The sequence below is a fragment of the Rhinichthys klamathensis genome, unplaced genomic scaffold (assembly GCF_029890125.1).
Source record: "Rhinichthys klamathensis goyatoka isolate OS25496 unplaced genomic scaffold, OSU_Roscu_1.1 h1tg000090l_1, whole genome shotgun sequence".
In the NCBI taxonomy this organism is placed as follows: domain Eukaryota; kingdom Metazoa; phylum Chordata; class Actinopteri; order Cypriniformes; family Leuciscidae; genus Rhinichthys; species Rhinichthys klamathensis.
In genome coordinates, this window is record NW_026606629.1 from 4,459,797 (window position 1) to 4,483,619 (window position 23,823).

Consider the following 23,823-nt stretch of genomic DNA (forward strand, 5'->3'; position numbering starts at 1 on the left):
CAGGTCTCTTGGAGAGCAGCATGCGCCTGAAGCCTCATGAAGCTCAGAGTTACAGGAAGAAAGCTCTGTGGGTGTCCTGGATCTCCATTGTGGTGACGCTCATCCTGGCTGTGGCCGCTTTCAGTGAGTTCATGGTGATGCTTTTCCTGGCTGTGGCAGCCAGTCTTCAGGATGTTCAGCTAGTTTTGGTTAGAACCAGTCTTAATCACCCACAGACCGCCCACAGTCTGTTCACCGATTGTCTGGTGTATATTTCACACAATACTGGAAAACACTACTTCCTCAGTCTGGCAAGTTCCAGGCTGATTGGCTGACTGGCTGACGTAATTATGATTACTCTGATTACAGATTTTCTGTTCAGCTGTTCGCAGTTATGTCCCAAAATTATTATAAAAATGCCACTATTGGTGTAATAAATTTCAGATAAACCTGGCCCTAAACGGAACAGTAGGCTACATGAAAATCTTCCTGTCTAAGTGGGCCGCTTTTGGCCAAAATAAGCTGCAATGTGGACTGGACCTTATGCTGTTGAGTCAAAGCCCTGGCTATGTGAGACTAGCTTGAACTGGCAGTGGCATCCATCAGGATGGGCAGCTAGTTGAGACTAGAGCTGGCAGAGCAGTCTTCAGTAAAAGTATAGGATAGAACTGGCCAACTGCAAATTTTTGGCATTGCTGAGTTATAGTTCTTAAATCCTTTAGGCTTAATAGTTGGGATGTGTTTTGGTAATTACAGGAAAATTGTATTCCATTATATTGATGATGTTAGTGGTCGCATGTGAAGTAGATTGTATTATATCTTAAGTAAACAAACAAACAAATAAATAATATAAAATAGTAAATTTATACTAAAACAATTCCATAATATAAAATAAAGTAACCGAGTAACTGTACAGCATACAAAGTGTCTGGTAAACCTACCTTATCGGCAAACATAAAAAAATGTAATCCACCAAAAATTATTCAGAACTGTATCAAATGTATGAACATATTTTATTTTGCCAATATAGACTGTTTTGCCTGCTAATGTTTCAGCGGTCTTGCAGATGACTTTTTTATTACTTTTGTATGACTTTATGCTGCTTTGAAACTATTTATTATGAAACATTAAAAATTATAAATTTGTACAATATTGAAAAGGTTTCTCATATTCTGATATTAGATTGAAAAAAAGCTAATATTCTTCAAATGATATTTTTATGAATAATAATAATAAAAAAAAACATTTGTTTGGGGGATTTAGTGCAATGCAAGCCAATTATTAATGCTTTATTTAATTATTAAAGGGTTAGTTCACCCCAAAATGAAAATACTGTCATCATTTACTCACCCTCACGGTGTTCCAAACCTGTATGAGTTTTTTTTCTCTCTGTTGAACACAACAGAAGATATTTTGAAGAATGTTGGTAACCAGACAGTTGACTGTAGCCGTTGACTTCCACAGTACTTCTTTTTCCTACTATGGACATCAATGGCTACCCTCAACTTTCTGGTTACCAACATTGTTCAAAGTATCTGCTTTTTAGTTCGACAGGAGAAATAAACTCATACAGGTTTGGAACACCATGAGGGTGAGTAAATTATGACATAATTTTTCTTTTTGGGTGAACTAACCCTTTAATGATTTAATTATAATATCATGTATACTATTTCACACACACTAGCTGCCTTTTTAATTTAGGTCCGTCTCAGTGGGTTCAATATATTTGGGGCACTTTGGCATTTCTTGACATTAGCCTCTTAACTGCTCATAAGATCGAGGCGACATGCAGTCCAGGAATGTTGCTCATTTTAAAGGAGGTGTAACGTGCTGCAGAATCAGATACTCATTAAAAATGTCAAAATTCAGACATCTATACAGTGATCTGAAGATTTGCAAGCAACCTTGTTTCTTTGATGCTTTTTCTGTCTTCACACCCTTGATTTAGAGAGCACTATGGATGTATTTTCCATGCATATGATCATTAGAATGAATGTGCTTTATTCATCATATTTATGCAATGCTTTTAGAAACACAATATAGAGTGTATGAAGATAAAGCACATGCACAAAGAGGAAGCGAAGGAGAAGGTTGACAGGATGTTTCAGGATTTGCTTGCCAGATGACGATGACTCCCCCATCTGAGTCTTGATTTCTGCCAAGGTCTCTTCCTCATTCTACCTAACCATCTTAATTCATTCTTTCTTGCCATTTTTGCCTTTGTCTCAAGTCTTGTGAAAAGCTTAGGTAAAATTGAATTTAAAAGGAAGAATTGTCGGAAGACATGAGCTCAGAGAAATGAAGATTAATGCTACTGCCCTGAAATGAAGGAGAAAAGCAATTTCTCATCCCCATAGCTTTTGTAATGTATACGCTTTGAAATGCAGTCATATACATTCACCTACACCTTACAAACAGACACACATGACACCCTACTGACACATGCACATCATTATGCCATTGCCATCCCCATCTATATTTGTAATCTTTATTTCGTAATGTGATGTTTAACGGAGAAGAGGAAGTTGGCATTTGGCCCATACCAAGCAGACAGTCTGTTTATCACGAGTTGTCCATAGTGATAAAGCGTATGGTTGTTGGACATTTAACATGACAATAGTCACTGTGTTGTCGGAGACTGTGAACTTTCCAAAAGCTGTTTTAAATTCAATATCGACTGTGTCTACAGTTTGTACCAGTCGATTTTCTCTGCCTCCGTAGCCTTAATTTGCGCAAAACCCATGGCTCATCTGTCCACGTGCAGTCTGAATGTCTCATGCTGAAACAGCATGTTTAACTTGTCCTCTGTGTTTTGTAAGATAACGATGTGGCATGTGGCAGCAGTCACTACACTGTCACTCTTATATCGCACAGTCACACTCTCACTGTAAAAAATCGTTCTTCACTGAACAGACATCATGACTCTTGTGATGCCAGTGGTTTGGGGCTTGTGACCTTATTCTTTCAGAAGAAGAACACCCAGCTTTGTTTTTGCGGTTTAGCCTGAATACATAAATTTTTGCAGATATTTCATGCGAGTGAATTGGGAAATCATATGATATGCTGAATATCTAAATGATAAAATAAAATAAAAATAAAACATATGTTCAGGCAATGCATCTTATTTGAAAGCTCAGAGATTTATTGAGTCTTACAGCAGGAACTGTTTGCTCGCTCTTCTAACTTTACATTCAGTGCTAGTCAGGATATTCTCTAGTGGAATATTTCAGCAAATGGTAAAGTGATAGTCAATTCAAAAATAAAAAATTGTGTAATTACTCACCCTCATGTATTTTCTTCCGTATGGGTTCTATAAAGTACCTTAAAGGGGTTTTTTATTAGATTTAACCTTTTATGGGTACCCAACTTGGGATCATTTTATGGATTTCATTTAAATTAATATATTTTTTTATTTTGTATAAAATGTTATGAATTAAACAGCTTGTGAACATACTTTATCACTAGAAAGAAAAGGAAATAACCCATTAAACATGAAAGTATTACGTAATAATATCATATCATCAAATATCAAAGATGTCCATATTAAAACATTCACTATATTCAAGGTCTTCTGAAACCACACAATAGCTTTGTGTGACGAACAGACTGAAATTTCAAAGTTGTTATTCACTGAAAATCTTCTAGGCTAGTGAGCCGTATCGACCAGTGTGGATCATTGTGTTAGTGAATTGACCTTGAGAACTGGATCTGTCTGATTTGTAAAGAAATCATTCAGAATATTTTAGTGAATTGGATCAATAATTCATTAAAAGACTCAAAAGAAAGATATTTTTCATATTGCAACTTCTCTTATGAACATGATGGCGAGTAAATGATGACAAGTTTGAATTTTTGGGTAAACCTTTTAAGGAAAGGATTAGGTAAAACAAAAGTTTATCTTAAATCATCAATTACACGGCCTCTGTAATTAACACTATTTGAAACATCTTTTCATGACTGTTTTAATTGATCCTTTAAGTTAAAAACCATCTACACTGCAGAAACATAAAGCCCCTTGTTCTGCTTAAATGTCTAATTTGTTCTCATATATTTTAATGAGAGCTGGAAAAACTCTTATCTAGGGCAGTATTTCTGTGAAAAAGATTTAAGTCTTCCTTTGTACTTATTTTAGATTCAGAGTAATTATATATATATAATGTTCCCCATAAGGAAATTAGTCTTTAGTCTTGTTCAGTTAAGCTGAATTGACTAGGAAAATACATTATGTCTGCCAGCCTTTACTTGTATGTATGACATATAAAAATGATTAAAGCTAAACAATGCTTTTCATTGACACTTAGATAGAAATGATCAACTTGTAACAGATGTCACGACTTTAAAATTATTTGAGATGTGCGTTTTTTATATTTGCGCAGTTGTTTTGATCAGATGCTGTGTAAAAGATTTGCGTCGTCAATGAAACGCTTCTGCCTACAACATTGGCCAGGTAGCTTTACTTCCATAAGATGGATGTTATTTCAGTGTTAAGCCAGATTTACCTATAATTCCATGTCTTATTAGTTCCACCACCTAATTACTTTTTTTCAATTTAACGCACCGTCATCAAAAGAGCTTGATATTTTTTCCTGCTTCATCAGTCATTGTCATGTAGTAGTGGTTTGGTATCTCTCTCCAGCAGTGAATTCACAATAAGTGCCTGTTATCGTTGTTCCATCCTGGTAGACATGATTTTCTAGCTCTAGATTTTTTCCCTCTTATATTCGATGTCACTTTTATATGATTTCTAGAATATTAAATATTTGACAACATCTCAAGTCATTTTGCTAGAGATGTTGTCTTGTTGCTTGAGAAGGTCTTAAAAAAGATCTTAAAAAGAGCTTAAAAAAGCCTTACTTTGCAGATGTTTCAATAAGAATTTTTTTTAGCCCAACAAAAAATATAGCCGCAGATAGTAAAACTGCATAGAATATAAGTCTTATTTTATTTTACATTTTCTTTTATATATAATTTGAGGGTGCAATGCAGCACTTTACTGTGACTTTTATGTTAATGTAATATGTGTACTGTTCTGTCTGTTAATGTTTTCATTCATTCAGGCCACTGTGGAAAGTCCAGCCATTTGATATTTTTTTTTATTTTTTTTATAATTTATTATCATTCTTATTATTCTCTTATGTTATTACTGGCATAAAGCAATAAGCATGGGCAATCCTTATTGATTGATTTCTGAGTTAATTCACGAACAATACAGAGAGTAGAACAAGTGCTTGTTGAAAAGCTTGATAAGAGTTAGCAAAATGAAATAAAGATAAACCCTTAATGAAGGGTTAGTATTGTTATTCTTCATGCTGGTGATGAAATACAATCTGCATTTGAAATAATGAAATACAAGCATTTGGTAATTATTAAGGGCATAGCAACATTTAGCAGTATGCCAGTATCTAATTTAAATCAAATTTTTTCACTGGCTGAATGCCAAATGAGCTCAGAGAATATTTGCCTTTTATGCAAATTATCATCTCTCTTGTTCTTTCAGTGTCACCTTCCTCATATTGCAGTAGCTCACTACATTCACACATTACATTGGCTGTAAAAACAGAAAGCAATTTTTAAAGGAATAGATCACTCAAAATCTATGTTGTTACAAACTAGTATTTTGCTTCTATTGAAGTAGACATTTTTAATGCATCGTTCCAAGAGGGAAGATATAAGGACAAAAATAAAATAAAATAAATAACAACACACAAGGTTGCTATTCTTATAAATACATTTGTATTTATATAAATGTCTAGGTTAAGCAGCAAACATGGGGATATTCAGATGTATTATAATGATATATGTCACCTGAATTGACACCTGAACTGGGTTTATAGTAAAAAAATTAGACAACATTGGAGTCACAGGATCAATGTGGCACTCATGGGAATTCAGTGTTCTAGTATAAGTCATGATATGTGGAATAATAACTAGACAGTTTCATTTTAATTAAGCCCTTCCAATGTGAACCCATGCTGCTTGGTACCAAAATAATACTGAATGTGAGAATAGATAATGGTGAGTCATTAGGTTGCAACTTCAGCCTTTTTAATGAACTAATGTGTTGTACTGTATCACCATGCTTTTCAACATGAGGTGCAGTGTCTTATTCCATTTCAATTTTGTTACCTATAGAGATCAGATATTGTCTCGGTATAACCCTCGTTCCCTGAAGGAGGTAATGGAGGCGTACGTCCTGACCGACGAATAGGAATCTCGCTAGAGAGGGCAATCTACTTCGAGTGAAACTAAACGAGCCAATGCACATTGGCGTGCAATCATTTGCATCAGCTGTTCAGCCACGCAACGCGGTTATATAATGAGCAGAAGGTGCGATTGCACTTCAGCTTTTTGCTGAGGAGCCGAGCCGATGAGCTGGCTGCCCCGGCGGGTCACAGCAGATGTGGCGACGGGACGTACGTCTTAGTTCCCTCCTACAGGGAACGAGGGTTACCATACTCAACAGGTTTTCCACTCTGGAGGAATAAGGATGCACAGTAGGGTGCAGCAATCCGACAGAGCGGGGCCTCTCAGTGCTTCTACCTGTTTAGGGTGAGAACATGGGAGGAGACCGGCTCTACACGTAGGCTATAATATCTAGCGAACGTGTTAGGTGTCGCCCAGCCCACAGCTCTACAGATATCTGTTAGCGAGGAGCCATGTGCCAGCGCCCAGGAGGATGCAACGCCTCTCGTGGAGTGAGCATTCAACCTGAGCGGGCAGGGCTCGGTAAGCCAAGGCGATGGCATCCACTATCTAGTGGACCATCCTCTGCTTAGAGACAGCCTTTCCCTTCTGCTGGCCTCCGTAACAGACAAAGAGCTAGTCTGAGGCCCTGAGACTTTGAGTTCTGTCCACGTACAGACGCAGAGCGCGAACGGGACAGAGCAAATCCAGGGCTGGGTCTGCCTCCTCCAGGGGCAGCGCTTGCAGGTTCACCACTTGGTCCCTGAAGGGAGTGGTAGGAACCTTAGGCACATAGCCAGGCCGGGGTCTCAGTAAAACATGGTTGTCACCCGGCCCGAACTCTAGGCACGATTTGTCGACGGAAAATGCCTGCAGGTCCCCTACCCTCTTGATAGAGGCCAGTGCAACCAGCAGCAAAGTCTTCATGGAGAGAAGCTTTAACCCCCTGGGGTCGTCGGTCACGCCGGCGTAACCAGCTCGCTTTTTTTCTTATCAGTGCCAAAGTGACTCAAAATACTCTGTTGATTTTGATCTTACATATAAGTGTTATACATCATTCGATCCTGTTAAGTGTCAAATTTTTTGTGCATACTCACAATAAAAACAAAGTGTTGTGCTTTTTGCCAAATAAAGAAAAATAAACATGATGCGCGTTCTGCCATCTCTCTCAATGTGAAGTCCATTCTGAAACGCGTCTGAAAATGAACTGTAACTCAGCGAATACTCAGTCACACAGGCATACAGGCATACAGGGATGAAGCTTGAATTCTCTTCTTTTAAATGAAGTAATTTATATAAAAAACAAATATTCTCAGTTTATGTAATCTGTATGAAAAGAGAGAGATGTCAGTCGTTCTCATTTCAGCTCATTATAGCTCATTAAGTGCAAATGTGACCACGCCCACGGAGAGTGCGTGCTATTCAAACGCAAATAATCTGAGGCAAGATGCAAACGTGTCAACGCCCACATCAACATCAACTCGATAAAACACATCAAGTTTAATCAGACTCATGTACTTTACAACGCTGTGAGGAATAATACTGTGCCGGTTTAGTTTCATTTCGAGGAGCAACGGATCCAGCTGAGGTGGAATAGTAAGTTCTTTATTCTTAAGTGCTTTGTTCTCATCGAGATATGCAATAGTGTCTGTAAACCGCAAAAAGACTGTTTAAATATGAATGTGTGTGAATTAATGAACTGCACAAATGCGTGCTGTTGTTTACTACATAACAGCTTGCATCTGTGCCATATAAGCAACGTATTAAACTGCAAATTAACATTTTTATGCTAATATATCATAAAAACGATATGTAACTGACGAAATATGAATGTTTAGACAAGATTTCGTTGATTAGTTTTGGATAGATTATAAAGTTTTTACTGTAAAAAAGACTAATGTCACATCAAATAAGCTTTTGTTCGTCAATTTCTGCTCATATGTTAAATATGTATAGTATGGGATGTTTTGTCAAAAATAAAGTATATTGAAAATTAATTATTTTTTAAACTATTTTTATAGTGTTTGTTCCAATATTCAAACTAATGAATCCTTAACTTTGAAATGCGTTAATATTGTTACATTAAATTGCTGTTGATTTACATGTGAAAACTTTTTAATAAAATAGCAAAAAATATATTTACAAGGTAGATGTAAGCAACATCTTAATAGATCAATATAAGCCTTCTCATTAAATTATTTATTATTGTTTTTTATTCGTGACACATTTGGGGAGAGGATATATTCCAAAACTTTCTGAAAATACAGTATGAGAATTAACTGCATAGTTACTAGAAATGTTTACCTTAGATATTATACAATTTGCATGCATTCAAAATAAGTCCTCACATTCTTTCTTGTGTTACCCAGTGACACACCTGAATGAAAGGCTCATTATTCGGGTCATTATGCGGGTCATTGTCTTCTCAGGTGTGAATCAGAGCATTATTCACAATCATTCACGCCCCCACGCATATTGCCCTTCCAAACAAAACGTATCTTACAAAGTTTAAATCAATGTATTGTTTTATGTGAATGATTAGGCAACATCCATTAGTCAAAAATCTTGTGGACACATATTTAGTATGTGTTTTTGTGGCCTTATTTCAGAAACTTTCATTTTTTGTTTTTTTCAATAACCATGCATAAATATTATTCTCTCAAAAATACAAACATGTACATACATGTTGCTCACATATTATGGTACCCCTGTTTGTGCTAAATAGAGTTTAATTACACTTTTGCCATTAATATGTTGATAAGCAACTGAAAAAAAGCACAAATGTCAGGACATGTCAAAACATCTCAAGGACCCCAAAAACACCTTAAGTCTTCTGATTGCAAAGGCTCAAAGGGAGCATCCTGGAGTGCTCAAAGGGAAAGGTCCCAAGAGGGTATGGGGTATCTCGCCCCCCTAAGGAACCTGATGACCAGGTCGTGCTTTCCTACTGTTATGTGGGATGTGGTCGTGATATGCTAAAATAGCGGCAGCATGTACTTTGAGGGTGGAGGGAGACAGCCTTCGCTCCAACCCTTGCTGCAGGAAGGAAAGCACGGACCCTATCGAACATCTTCGGGCGTCCTCTCGGCGAGAAGAACACCACTCGATGAACAGGTTCCACTTAAAGACGTACGCACATCTCGTGGACGGCGCCCGTGCAGAAGTGATGGTGTTAAGTACCTCTGGGGGTAAGTCACCTAGAACCTCTCCGTCCCGTCCAGGGACCACACATGGAGTTTCCAGAGGTCCGGACGCGGGTGCCATAGGGTGCCCCGTCTCTGAGTCAGAAGGTCCTTCCTCAGAGGAATGTGGGAGGGAGGGACTGTCATGAGAAGCATGAGTTCTGGGAACCAGGTCCGTCCTCCCTGACTTTGCACAGGGTCTGTGCAAGTAGGCTCACTGGGGGAAACGCATATTTGCCTAGGCACCGGGGCCAGCTGTGTGCCAGTGCATCCGTGCCGAGTATTCCCTCAGTCAGGGAGTGGCAGTGGGAGGTCTCTGAGGAGGCTAATAGGCCTACCTAAGCCTACCTGAACTCTCTCCATATCAGCTGAACCGCCTGGGGGAGGAGTCACCATTCTCCCGGGAGCACAGCTCGTCGGCCACACGGTTGAGCACACAGTGGACATACATGGCGCGAAGCGACCTCAGATGCTTCTGACTCCAGAGGAGGAGATGGCAGACGAGTTGCGACATGCAACGGGAGCGTAGACCACCTTGTCGGTTGATGTACGCAACGGTCGCAGTGTTGTCCGTGTGGACCAGCACATCCCTGCCCTGTAGCGGCCTTTTTAAGCGGCTCAGAGCGAGACATACTGCTAGCAACACTGAACACCACAGAATGCCTGGACACCTGTTCCAAGGGCACTCCTGCCCGCAGGAACGAGGGGTCTGACCATGGGCTGAAGGTCGGATTGTCACCCGGTGAGTGCCGTGATGCCACGCCCATCTCGTGACTCTGCCGTGAAGCCAGTGCTGAAGCGGTCTCATATGGAGCAGCCCGAGCGGTGTTACCGCTGCTGCCACTGCCATATGCCCCAGGAGCCTCTGAAAGAATTTCAGTGGGACCGCTGTGCTGCCTTTGAACGTATTCAGGCAGTTCAGCACCGACCGAGCGCTTTCATCTGTTAGGCGTGCTGTTTGTGCGACCGAATCGAACTCCATACCGAGAAAAGAGATCCTCTGAGGGGGGAGAGTTTGCTCTTTTCCCAGTTGACCTGAAGACCCAACTGGCTGAGGTGCCTGAGCACGAGGTCTCTGTGTTCGCATAACTGATCTCGAGAGTGTATTAGTATGAGCCAGTCGTCGAGATAGTTGAGGATGCGAACGCCCTGTTCTCTCATGGGAACAAGGGCCCCCTCCGTGACTTTCGTCAGGGACAGCCCGAAGGGCAGGACCTTGTACTGATATGCTCAACACTCGAACGCAAAGTGCAGAAACGGCCTGTGTCGAGGAAGAATCGAGACATGAAAGTACGCGTCCTTCAGATCGATCCCTGCAAACCAACCTCGGGGACGGATGTATTCGAAAATGCTTTTCTGCGTGAGCATTTAGAACGGTTGCTTGTGGAGATTCAAAACTCGCAGGTCCAAGATCGGTCGTAACCCACCGCCTTTCTTGGGTATAATGAAGTAGAGACTGTAGTACCCTGACCTCACATCGGCTGGAGGGACCTGCTCTATCGCGTCCTTCGCCAGTAGGACTGCGATCTCTGCCCACAAGACATGGGCATCGGCTGCTCTCACTGTAGTGGAGTGGATGGCCCGAAACTTGGGGGGACGCCGGGCGATCTGAATCGCAAAGCCGAGCCTGATGGTCCGAATGAGACAGCGAGACGGACTGGTGAGCGCTAACCAGGCTCGCAGAGACCGTACAAGCGGGCTCGGGAGGTTCTCTCTGGGAGGAGGTCTGTAGCGGGGTCTGAGTGTGCTGTGCAACACTTACCTGGTTCCACGGGGCAGGAGGCGGCTTAGATGCGTTCTCAAACTGCACGCCGCTGCCCGCTGGCGATAGAAGAGGCGGATGAGAGTGGTGAGGATTCTCTCCTCCCACTGCTCTCTGGGCACTCTTCAGACCCAGAAATGGAAGAAACTGCTCTTTTATTGAAAATTTGGGTACCGCTGGTTTTAAGGCCAGCGGCGGAACACAAATGAAAGGAAACAAAAGATTTTCCACCCGACCCTCTTCCGGGGAGGGAGCGGTGTGGTCACCATCTCCTGGAGAGCAGTCCCATCCATCTCCGGGTCGCCCGTCCTAGGGCCGCTTACCCTTGGCTTTGCCGCCCCTCTTGGCGGGGGCCTGGATGGGGGGTGGCCTGCCTGCGACTGGCTCCTCGGTGCGCTTAGGCGGAGGCTGCGGCGCGGGAGCAGGGGCAGACGCAGGAGGACGCCTGCGGCGACCAGCAGACTGAGGGGCCGCAGGCGATGGGGTGGAGGCAGCAGCTGATCGTTGCAGCAGGATGTGTCTGATCGCCTCAGTCTGCTTTTGTACAGCCGAGAACTGCTGGGCGAAGTTCTCGATTGTGTCGCCGAAGAGGCCGGTCTGGGACAGGGGGAGTTAAGAAACCTGACTTTGTCGGTCTCCCTCATGTCAGCCAGACACAGCCAGAGATGGCGTTCCTGGACCACCATAGTGGACATCGCACGTCCCACTGACCGAACGGTGACCTTCGTCGCACGAAGCACGAAGTCCGTTGCGGCACAAAGTTTTTGGAGATTTTGTGGATCGTGACCACCCTCGTGCAGGTCCTTCAGTGCCTTGGCCTGATGGACCTGCAACAACGCCATTGTGTGTATGGCATCCTTAAAAAGACGCGCTCTACCCGTGTAAGGTCTTTTAGGGACTGCTCTCCTTGGTGCTGAAGCACGCAGGGGAACGGTCACTGCGAACAGGAACGTGCACCTGTCGTGCACTGTCTCTCTTGCTGGCGATCTTACCAGCCGTGAAAACAGCCTTTCAGCGCTCTCACGGTGCACCTTACCAGCTGTAAAAACAGCTTTTTGGTTTTTGCTCTTAACAGACGGTCCCGTTGAGAGCTCGCTTGTCTTGTAAACACTCTGTTGTAGAGAACACAGCATCGAAGTACTCGGCTCCGAAGCAAAAAGCTGAAGTGCAATCGCACCCGCTGCTCATTATATACCCGCGCTGCGTGGCTGAACAGCTGATGCAAATGATTGCATGACAATGTGCATTGGCTCGTTTAGTTTCACTCTAAGTAGATTGGGCTCTCTAGCGAGATTCCTATTCGTCAGTCACGACGTACGCCGAGAGTGACCGACTGATAGGGAACTTATGATAACTTTACATTACAAATGAGATTGTTTAATTGAACTGTCATTTAGCCAGCTGAGTCCAAGTTCTCCGGATACATACAGCGCTTGTCAGAGTTAATTAGGGGTTATGAAAATAGTGTGTGTGAAATATAATATTGCCCATTAGAACAACTTCAATAAGAGCTTGTTGGGTCTTGGTTGAGTGCTGTTTCTTTACGCTGCTGTCTTCATCAGCCTCGTCCTGACATGCACTACAGCTATTAGTTTCACAGTATAATGGATTATACAAGCACGGAGTGCCAAAAGACAGAGAAGATTTATTCACTGCAGTTGAACTTTATTCCCAGCTGTCTGTCTTTATTCCTGTCCTGCTGACAGGCATCTTAAATCAAGTTCAACCAAGCATTCAGGAGAACGTTTTCACTTCAGATACATTGCGAGTACTGTAATGCTATCCATGTTGGTCTCTTCAGTTCCTCACATATAATCCCAGTTCTTTATAAATCATTAGGCACACCCTTTCACTTGTGAATCATCACTGAGATGTGACATCACCTTTAAAAGGACCGTGGTTGGTGACATTTTCAGTGCAGCAACACATTTCATCTAAAGTCACACCCCGTTTTCACCGAATGTTCTTCTCACCTTATCAACATGTTGTGCTGCCTGAAACTATTTTGACCACGTTGATGATAATGATGAAACATAAGATGATGATGATGATGATTTATTGTTTTGTCCTAGTTTTTTCATCCCCGCTGTTGTAAACTGAGTTCATAATGCTATTGTCCCTCTGCAAGACCTGCTTAAAGCATCAAGAAAGGGTTGGCTAAATGAGATGCATTTGTAGCCCTGTAACCTGAGCAGAGCACTGCAGATGTCTGCCATTCTGCTCCATTAGGAACCTGTCTAAACACATTAAGTCTCGGTGTTGAGTTCTCCTTCCAGTCCATTTAGGTGGGACCGGCATCACAAAATTGTTTTCTGATAATGGAACCAGTGTCCTGATAGCAGATATGCTGCAGGTGTTTATGGGACACATTATTAGTCACTGTGAAACTGTACCTGAATGACCCGGGAAGCTTTTTCTTTCTTTCTTCCTTTCCTCCTTTGTGTCTATTTGTGTCATGATTCTGCCATCTAGTTCTTGTTGTTGTTTAATTCTTGAGGCAGGATCATGACAGAACCCTGTTTTGTGTGCAAGCACGTGGCCTTTGGTTTGGACCATGTGCTTGTGTTGTCTCGTCCTCTGGCCCCGCCCCCTTGTTATCCTTGTTTTGTCATTATTGCTTTATCTGTGTCACCTGTTGTTATCATTAGTCTCTCTATTTTATCCCCTTGTGTTTGCTGTCTTGTGCCGGTTCATTGTGATTCTCAGTGTGTGTATCATGTGATACTTTACCTGTGTGTTGACCCTCTCGTGAGTATCTAGTGAAGAACTCTGTCTTGTACAATCCTGATCTTGTTGCTGTTATTAGTTATTTGTCTAGTTACCTGTCAAGTCTTAGTCTAGTGTTGTTAGTCTTTGTTTTTGCCCTTCAGTCTTGTTTTACCCCATCGTGGGTTTTGTTTTCCCTTTTTGTCAAATAAACCTTGTGTGTTTTCGCAAACTGTCTGCAATTGGGTTCATCCTTACAAAACCCTCACAATTTGTCTCACAAACATAATTTGTCTCCTGAATTTATTTACAAAAATTGCTATACATATTTTTTTGTTATATTTGTTAATTTATTTATGTAAATAAGAAAATGTATTTAATCATTTGGACGGAATGGTAAATCATTGCTCGAGACACATGGGAACTTCATTCTCTAGAGAATGTCAATGCCTATTGAATGATGTTTGTTGATGGAATCCAGAGACTGTGGTGGTCCATTTGCGAAATGTTTATAATATCATGGCTTTTAAATTAATTTATCTGCCTGCTGTTATGATGCTTTTTTTTTTAGTTCAGAGTTGTTTTACTTGTGCACATGCACTGGAGCAATAACGTTGAGTTATGCATATAAATACTGTTCCCAGAAGGAGGGAAACGAGGTACAACACATGATTATGGGATATCGCGCTGTTGCGCCATCTGCTGAAGACACCTTTATTCACGTCTGAAAGGCCAATGACGCATGACGACGTGGGCGGGGCCACCTGCCCACAGCATATAAATGCAGTCGAATGCATCATTTCCTTTGTTCAGTCCAGCTCTTCACCGAGCCTCCGACTGCGCGGGGTTCAGAGGTGTTTTACCTCGTTTCCCTCCTTCTGGGAACAGTAGTTATATGCAGGGGTGCACATAACTGGTGCGCAGGTGTGGTAAAAATAAATGATGCACACCAGAAAACGTGGAGGGAAGCGCTTTTAAGTGGCAACATTTGGGGACAGGGACACGTTTACTTACTGGAGAAGGATCATCAATCCGATAAGTGTGTTCATTAATTATTAGGGGTGCAACGGATCGCAGTTGATCTGTCATCCGTACCGACCAGGCCCCCACAGTTCGGCATGCATGTGATTCGCAGATTAACTGCTAAATTTAACCATCATAGAGTGCAAGTTTATCATTTGGACGTGTTTTGTCTTGCCAATTTACACATTCAAACGATTTTAAACGCAGAAAAAGAGGGGAAAATCGGGACTGGCGCGCTGTTATATGTGCGCACAGCCTCACACACCCGAAGCACGCACACGCAGAGAGAGAGGCAGAGAGAGGCAGAGAGAGGCGTTTCAGACGAGATGGTCCTCACTGCAGAACACGAAATCCAGGGGGAGGAGTTGGATCCAGATCCAACTCCTCCCACCTTACATATACCTAAACCTACCCATCTCCGCCCCCTGATCCCTAACCCCACCCCTAATCCTACCCATCTCCACCCCCTGATATCTAACCCCACCCCTAATCCTACCCATCTCCACCCCCTGATATCTAACCCCACCCCTAATCCTACCCATCTCCACCCCCTGATATCTAACCCCACCCCTAATCCTACCCATCTCCACCCCTTGGATCTGGATCCAACTCCGCCCTCTGGATCTCGTGTACTGCAATGAGGTGCTACTGTTTCAGACAGCGCTCGAACACTGAATTGATTCCTCTTTCGCGTTTACTTGCGCTTGAACGGACACATGGACAAGTATACTTTCGGTTATGTCATAAGTGAAAACGGTTGTGTGTCAGTATATTCCGTCTGTGCATTCGGTCTTAAAGTGACAGCAGCCTAATATTCCTGCTGTTGTCTGTGTCATTAATGTTGACACTGAGCCTGATAGCTGTGAAAGCTCTTAAGCTCTGATGACACAGCAGAGCCAGCACCTCTTCTGTACATCTTTCAGATATTTGCGGCGCTATAGGGACCTAACACTATAGGCAATCCCTTCGACAGAGACCTCAGAACATTTTCTGTGCCCCGGATGGATTGTAGCTAGTGGTGCACGATATATCGGCCGATATGGTCAATTTTTTACACATCGGTATCGTTCCGATGTCAAAATAGGGCCGATGTCAACAGTCCAATAATCATTCCTGTGTATTTGACGTGTGTGTAGATGTGAGTGTGGGGGCGGGGATGTTTGTTTTTGCACGTGCGCATACATTACGAGCGCAGGTCCTGTCAGTTTAAACATCAAGCGCAAGAAGACTGGAACTTGCGCGCTGTTTTTTGTCAGCCTTAATAAGGCGTATTTTTGTCCCGCCAAAGCCTTATTTGACCGGTGAGTGATGTAAATGAGTGATGTAGATGAGTGATGTAGATGACTGACTGCTGCGCTTGTTTAACTGAGAGAACAAGCAGAGAGAGTGAAAGCCCCAGTCGCGCGCGCACTCTCACCATCTTCAAACTGTCTTGCTCTCTCTCCCTCCCTCGCGCATATTAATGAATTGAGTTGACTGAATATCTTTGAGAATACACGATGGTAAAAGGTCGGAAGACCGAAGTTTTTTTCCCCTGAACTACCACTGGTTGTGAATTGTGCTAAAATAACGTTGCCTTATCTTCTTTGAAAAGCTTTCCACACATTCAGATGACATAAACCACACTTTCAATAAACAAAAAAAAAAATCTATCTAGTGATGAAATGTTTTCTGTGTTGAGACAAATCTTGTGCGATGTCCTAAACTGCCTGGATAATCACACAACGTGTACCGTGGTCCGTTAATGACACGTCCGATTCGCGAACGAATGACTCATTTGAACCGATTCACTTTAATGAATGGTTAAAACAACTGATCAATTGGATTGTTTTAACCATTTAACAAATGGTTAAAACAACTGAACTCAAGAGACATAAATCGGAAACACTTTACAATAAGGTTCCATTTATTAAAGTCTAGTTAACTACATTAGTTAACATTCTATTAATATTAGTTTCTATGCGGATTTACTCCATGACAAAACCACCCCAGTCATTCTAGAATGATTCATTCTTTCCAAATAGAGCTATTTAAGTCATCTGGTGAAATTGTTTTTATATCGCAATATATATCGATATTGACATCGGTTAATATCGGTATCGGCCATAACAGCAATATTAATATCGGTTATCGGTATCGGCCACAATTTTCACATCGGTGCAACACTAATTGTGGCAATATGCATCAGGCAAATCTACTGATGTATGCCAACCCCGATGATGCAGAGGGCATAACAGGTGACATACTGGTGACGGCAACCCCTCTTTTTTTGGAAGGATGAAGTAAGGACTGAAAAACCTCTTCCCTTGTGGCACCACCTGAATTGCCTTTTTGCTGAGGAGAACATTAATTTCCCCTCAAAGTACTGGGAAAGCCCTCTCGGACAACGAAGTTGCAATTACTCCACCGAAACAGAGAGGGGTGTGGAAGAAACCGCAGCCAATAGGCCCACTGGAATCGTGTGAAGAAGCCACGGTGATAGTGCTCATGCTCGCCACCGCTCAAGACAGACAGCATGGATCCCCAGGCATCACCTGGGGAACCCCTGCGTCTTTTTGCAAGCATCGTTGTATATTTGCATATCAATGCATTTTCCTCCTCTGTCAGCACACGGCCCCGACTGTGAGGTTAACGGTTCTAATGCATTTTGATTGTTTCGACAAATTAACACATGAGAGCAGGCCAATCAACCGACAAACTTTGCTGTAGCTCTCCAATACTGATCCATGCAAGGGCCATCACTTCACTTCCACCTACCACCTTGGGGGAGCCGTGATCTGCCCTGCTTGAAAAAAATTAAATCGTCAGAGCATTCCTCGTCCACATCCAATCATCCCCCTAAGTCAAAGTTTCACTCAGACTCAGGGTAGAGGAACTTTGTCATGACCAAATTATCCGTGGCCTCCAAAAACAGCGATCACTGCATCTGGATCTGCACCCGAAGACAGGAGCGGTCCGTGTTTGGCCACTGCCCCGCCGAGCACGCACTGCACGGCGCTCGAGTGTGGAACGATAGTGCTGTCGACAGTGCACACATGTATTGGGGTTGGAGAGATCCAGCCTAGCGCCAAACACAATTCCAAACACACCGGACAGTAGGGGTGGAACGGTACATGTATTCGTATTGAACCGAAACCGTACGGGCGTCACGGTTCGGTGCACGAATTTACACGGAGAATACACGGTATAAAAATAAATAAAACTCTCGTGCAAATTAATTAATTTAATGCGGAACTACTGTTAGATACGCGGGTTCTTTAGGGACACATAATCTGTACCATCGGCTTAGCTCTGAACGCGCGTTCACTTCAAACGTTGGCTTTACACGCGCGTCCTATTCGCTTTGGACTAGCGTCAAACTAGACACCATAGACGCGAATTTGACGCTCTATTCGCGTTTGGTGTGACTGCATAATGGGCTGCGATGTCAAGATTGCATTTGCAATGCTGGAGTGTGTGTGTGTGCGCGCGAGAGAGAGAGATGCGCGGGCGCGATCGAACAGTGGAAACATAAAAAACATACTCCGTCATTTTGTTCATACAGATCATTAAACCTGCAAAGTGTTTACTTATATTTGTGTACACTCGCAATAAAACACAGCATTGTGCTTTTGTCACACTGTAAACTCTTGTCAAACTGTAACCTACTACTGTCACCCAACCACACACACACACACACACACACACACACACACACACACACACACACACACACACACACACACACACACACACACACACACACACACACACACACACACACACACACACACACACACACACACACACACACACACACACACACACACACACACACTGTTTTAAAAGCAAAACATATTTATCCAACTCCATTTCAAAACAGTCTGTGGGTCCCATCTTTTGGACATTCGTCATATTGCATTGGTTTTCATTTCTTGTCCTCGGAGCACTAATCTTACACATTCTACATTGATTAAAAAAGAAAATCGAATGTGTTTTTAATGGTAGTATTATTTTATACAGAAATCAATTATTTATAATTCAGATGAGAATAATGTTACATTGTTAATTAATAATATTAATTAAAATTAAGGAAAACAAATATATTGATCTGAAATATAGCAAATTAATTTTAAATTAATTCAGGTACAATTACCAAACATATCGCAAGGTCTTTTTGTCTTTTTATTAATTTAATTAATAAACTAATTATATAAAACTATTGTCAGTGCACTACAAATAAACTGGTTCTATGCCTTTATTAATAAACTTATTTAAAAAATACAATGCCTTCTGCATTTTTGTTTTGCTTTTCCCTCCATTGTACCGAAATCGTACCAAACCGTGATGTCTGAACCGAGGTATGAACCGAACCGTGACTTCTGTGTACCGTTCCACCCCTACCGGACAGTGCTCGTGAGTATTCCATAAACACCCACATGGCATAGGACAGGGGCGAGAACCTATGTTCAGATATTTCTCATGAAAAAGTCTATTAGCCATTTGTTAGTTGTACTAAACTCGAGCTAAAAACTGTTCTTTTATGCCTTTTCCTTCAACAAGAGTCACCAACGTGGGTTTTCTTGTGAATGTGGAGAGTTTGGACATTTTGTTTGAGAAAAATGTCGTCAACGCTAAACTTGTGCTAAAAGCTTTTTTCTTTTCTGCCTTAGTTTCAACAAGAATCACCACCGTGGGCTTTTCTTCTTGCGAAAATAAGGCGTGAGAATAAGACGGTATTACTGGTATTGTCAGCATTCAGTTCCATCAGTCAGCGCATATATTCCTGCTATATATTTGTCTGGTCTATGTGTTCTCATTGTCTAGCTCAAAGGTAGGAAACATCACCTAGTGGACTCCTGCTGTCCATGGTCCTGAATTCCCCCTGGCTAGTGCAGTTTAGTAAGCCTAGACTGAGGTTCAATAATTTTGTTTCAAGTAATGCTTCACATAGAAATGTATGCAGTTGAAAAAGCTGTTTTTTTTAATTACAGTGGCCTATAAAAAAAACCTTGTTGCCCTAAAAATTTTTTTGGTTAAATATAACTAAATACATGATTTAGGAATGCATGAAAGGACACCATATTTAACACTAGGACATTACAGTCTATTTCACCTGAACTCCTGTACTGCTGATGTTAAAATATGGACAGGAACAGCTGCTTCTCTGGAAGCCTGTTGTCATGACCTCAGACATGTGTTCATGTAGCCTACAGCACATTCACGTGCTGAGCAGGTGCTCCTAAAGCATGTCAGCTTATCAGGTCAGCTTTCAACCTTCAATGTTAAAATACTTTTTTTCTGTCTTTAATATATTGGTAAGCTAATTATAAAATGATTCCCTAGAAAAGTGTGTTGTAAACTACTCGTTTTAGCATTCCTTTCAGATTTACTCAACCAATTACATGAGTTTGGTTGGCCAATGGCAGACATGTTCATGTAATCTGCAATTTTTACAATTCTATTTGATGATGTTATTTGGTTTATTACACATTTCAGTGTAGAGCCCTAAAGCCCTTCAAAATCACCATACAGAATTACGTTAAAATGTTTCACTGTTTTAAAAAAAAAGATTAATTTTAAAATGTACTTTTAGTGATTAAATATTTATCTACCGATATAGTTATAGTTTCCACTGTGCCATAGTCTAATAGGCTGCTCTAAAATACACCATATAAGCTTTTGAGTAATATGAAGTCATTATACCAACAAACAGATCCTATCTGTTTAAACAAGGTAGTTAAACTAATCTTTTTTTTTTTTTTTTACATCCGGAGACTGAAACTTTAATCAGAAACCATTAGTGTCTAAGAGTGTATCAGTTGTCTGCCATCCAAAAATGTTATTGCAAAAATGATTTCAGTCCAGTTAGATGTTTTGTCTACTCTCTCGGTATCTCTCCGTTAGCAGTGACCATTAAATTAATTCGTTCATTCATTCTTATTTCAGACACATTCAATAAAAATCACAAGCTTCTGCTGTCGAGCATTTACTAATTAAACATAATATTTTCATCTTTCTTTTTTCCAAAAATATTTAAATTCTATCATTAATATTTACTGTGTGTATTAAGTGACGTTGATTATTATTTTCAGTCCTGCAGAATTCATTCAGTTATGCAGTCAGCCACACACTATTGGGGTGTTTACGTGAGTGTGACAACTGACTGGGGATCAGATATGTCTGTGGACATGCAAATCCTGTCACATGATTCACACACACGACATTAAATCTAAATGCCTTGAAACACATATACAAACCATAAAATTGCCTCAGAAACACCCCCAGTCTGGCATATATAAGCGTATAAAGCAGGTGCAGCGCTCTTCCTGTTAATAAACGGCAGCCAAGCAAATCTGCTCGACCGGCCATATTGGCTGGGAGTCTCAGGTCTCAAGGGGCTCCTGGAAGCCGAGCTCAGACGTGAGCTGCATGTGCTGTGAGTGTGACCTCAATAAATCAACCTAGATTAGGGCTCTGGAGCCTGGATGCGGTACCACAGAGGAGTCGGGTCGGGCGTGTGACGGGTCCCACAAGAGGGAATACCTGGAATCTGTGAATAATGCTGAGAATAAGGGGAATACTTTCTTGATAAAGGGTATACAAGAGATTTATCTCCAACTTGTTCAACTAAACAATAATCAGTAATCACAGAAAACGTAGCATTTTCATCGAAATGTCACATTTTATACTATTACATAAAATTATTTAAATGTTAATCTAATAATATCAATCTTAATATTGTCAAGAGTTTTATATCCAATGGCAAAAAAAACAAACATTTTATTTAATAACATAATTATTATTTTTATTATTATTAATTGAGATTATATTATATTGAGATTAATATACATCAGTTCATAATTATTCACATTGATTAATGACTTGAAAATCTAAAGTGTCAGATGCTGACAGATACACTTGCAATTTTTTTCATGTTTGATATGCTAAAAGAATGTGTGTAAGGCAAAGTGTAAATTCTTGTTGTGTGTAAACATCAATTTTAAAGTCACACTTTTCCGCCAGCCCCCAGCTGAACACTAAACTAAATATACACAGTCAAGTCACTGGGGCAATAAGTCACTGACATACTGCTTCACTATATTCGCTCTGTTTATTTGTCCTTTGACTAAAGGTCTTAGCAGTACAAATATTCTATTGAAGATTACAGCTTACTTTATGAATGTGCAAAGTGCCTTAATCCTTCTTGAATAATATTGCTAATACTGCAAATGTGTTTGCAAATGCTGTTTCCCCCTCAGATTCCATTAGTACTTTTTTCTTTCTAATAAGAGAGTGGAGATCTGTGATTGGTTGGTTATTTTTGTTTGTGGTAAGAGAGTTTCCAGAAATCAGGTTATATGAAACATAATTCAAATAATAGCAAGATGTTAGACCCTCAGTGTACACTTTTAAGCTTCTTCAATGCTAGTCTCACCCACAGAGCACATGACTTTAACTTGTTTTTAAGACCTTAAGGCACCATATAATGAGCATATTTCATATAAAGCCTAAACTCCACCGTTTTTCAAATCCAGTTCTCTTAATTTGATGGCAACGCCGGTGAGTCGCACTGAGGGGTGGGAGTGCAGTAAACTCCACTCTGCATGTGGCAAATTGTCCAGCACTGTAGGTTGTTAATTATTAAAGACAACATATTGCTTCAGAGCTGAGAGCATTGTTGTGATAGCCAGTGTCCCCAAACGTGACTGCTATGAGGTCGAGGAATTTATATTCATTTGCATTGGAATTGTTAATTATGTTCTTTGCAGAAATGACCAGACTGAGGTAAATGGTGATTATTCACGTAGGCCTGTGTGGGATGGCTCAGTCACTATCCTGACTCCTGACTCAAAGTGGAGCATGTTATATATTGATATTCCTTTAGGTCCATTGATTCTTTCAAAGTGACGCTTTCTCGGGCGCTCCTAAAATTGATTTCAAATAGATTACAGTCGAATTAGTAAGACACTGGCAATTGATTTATCCAGTCTGTTAGAAATGTACTGGATTTCCACTCAGAAAATGCCTTTCATAACAAATTAGTTGCACTACACCACAAATAAGTCATTAAAAAGGGAATCACAGGATTACCTGTGACATCTTAAGTCACAAACTACAGTAAACAATTAAGCTATTAGCAATATATTTGTGACAGCTTTTAAACAGTTCTGCCTTTTTAAATCTGATCAGAAAAGCAGCAAATCCTACTTTCTATTTCACTGACGTCTCTGCCTCCTTTTGAAATTCATAGCACACACAGTCTTACAAGAGGAATGACATCCTCAGTCAGCTCCGGTCCTCTGAGACGGGGATTAGTGTGATGAAAAGCAGGAGTGGTGGCCATTATAAGCCCGAAGCACTGAGAGAGGGGTTCTCCCACCATTCCTCGTTCATTACGGAAGGAAATTTAAAATCTCATTGTCATTCTGTTGTCAGGAGTATGTCCATTATGTTTTGGTTTAGCTTTCATTCTGTTCCCTGTTATGGTTTGCTTGAGTTCATTCTGCTAGTTTGTTTCCATGGTTAATCATTAGCTCCACTCCTGTTCTCAGTTCTGTTAATTACTCTGTGCATTTAAGCCATTTGTTTCCTCAGTTCATGGTTCAGGGCACGTTTACTTGACAACAATGTACAAAAAAACGTAAAGGTTTTTTACTTGTACAGATGTACAACATTATCAAAACAATCCCTGTTGATGCGGAATGCGAAAAACGACTAAACGACTAAAAACACAAAACACTGTATTATTCATGCAGTAGTTGGTGATGTCACGCATATGGATGCTTGCGCACATAGGCATTCTTTTAAAGAGCACTTGCACCAAACGCACATGCCTAAACACATAATACACGTGCATTTCATCACTATTTTCACAGAGTCGTGTTTTTGTAGTTTACACGGAGACGTTATCGGTCTCATTTACAAAAACTTTGAAATCCGTTTTCAAATGTTTGCATTTTCAAGCTTCCAAAAAAAAGTCGTGTAAAAAAAGCATAAAAAGTTTTG

The 23,823-nt window shown here is 41.1% G+C and overlaps 1 protein-coding gene across 1 annotated transcript in view; it reads left to right on the forward strand.

The window, feature by feature from the left end:
• tmem163a (transmembrane protein 163a) overlaps positions 1-23,823 on the forward strand; it is a 41,595-nt gene that overhangs the window by 3,889 nt on the left and 13,883 nt on the right. The window contains exon 2 of the mRNA XM_056251915.1: positions 4-123. Within this exon, the coding sequence (XP_056107890.1) occupies positions 4-123 (120 nt within the window). The remainder of the gene's footprint in view (positions 1-3; positions 124-23,823) is intronic.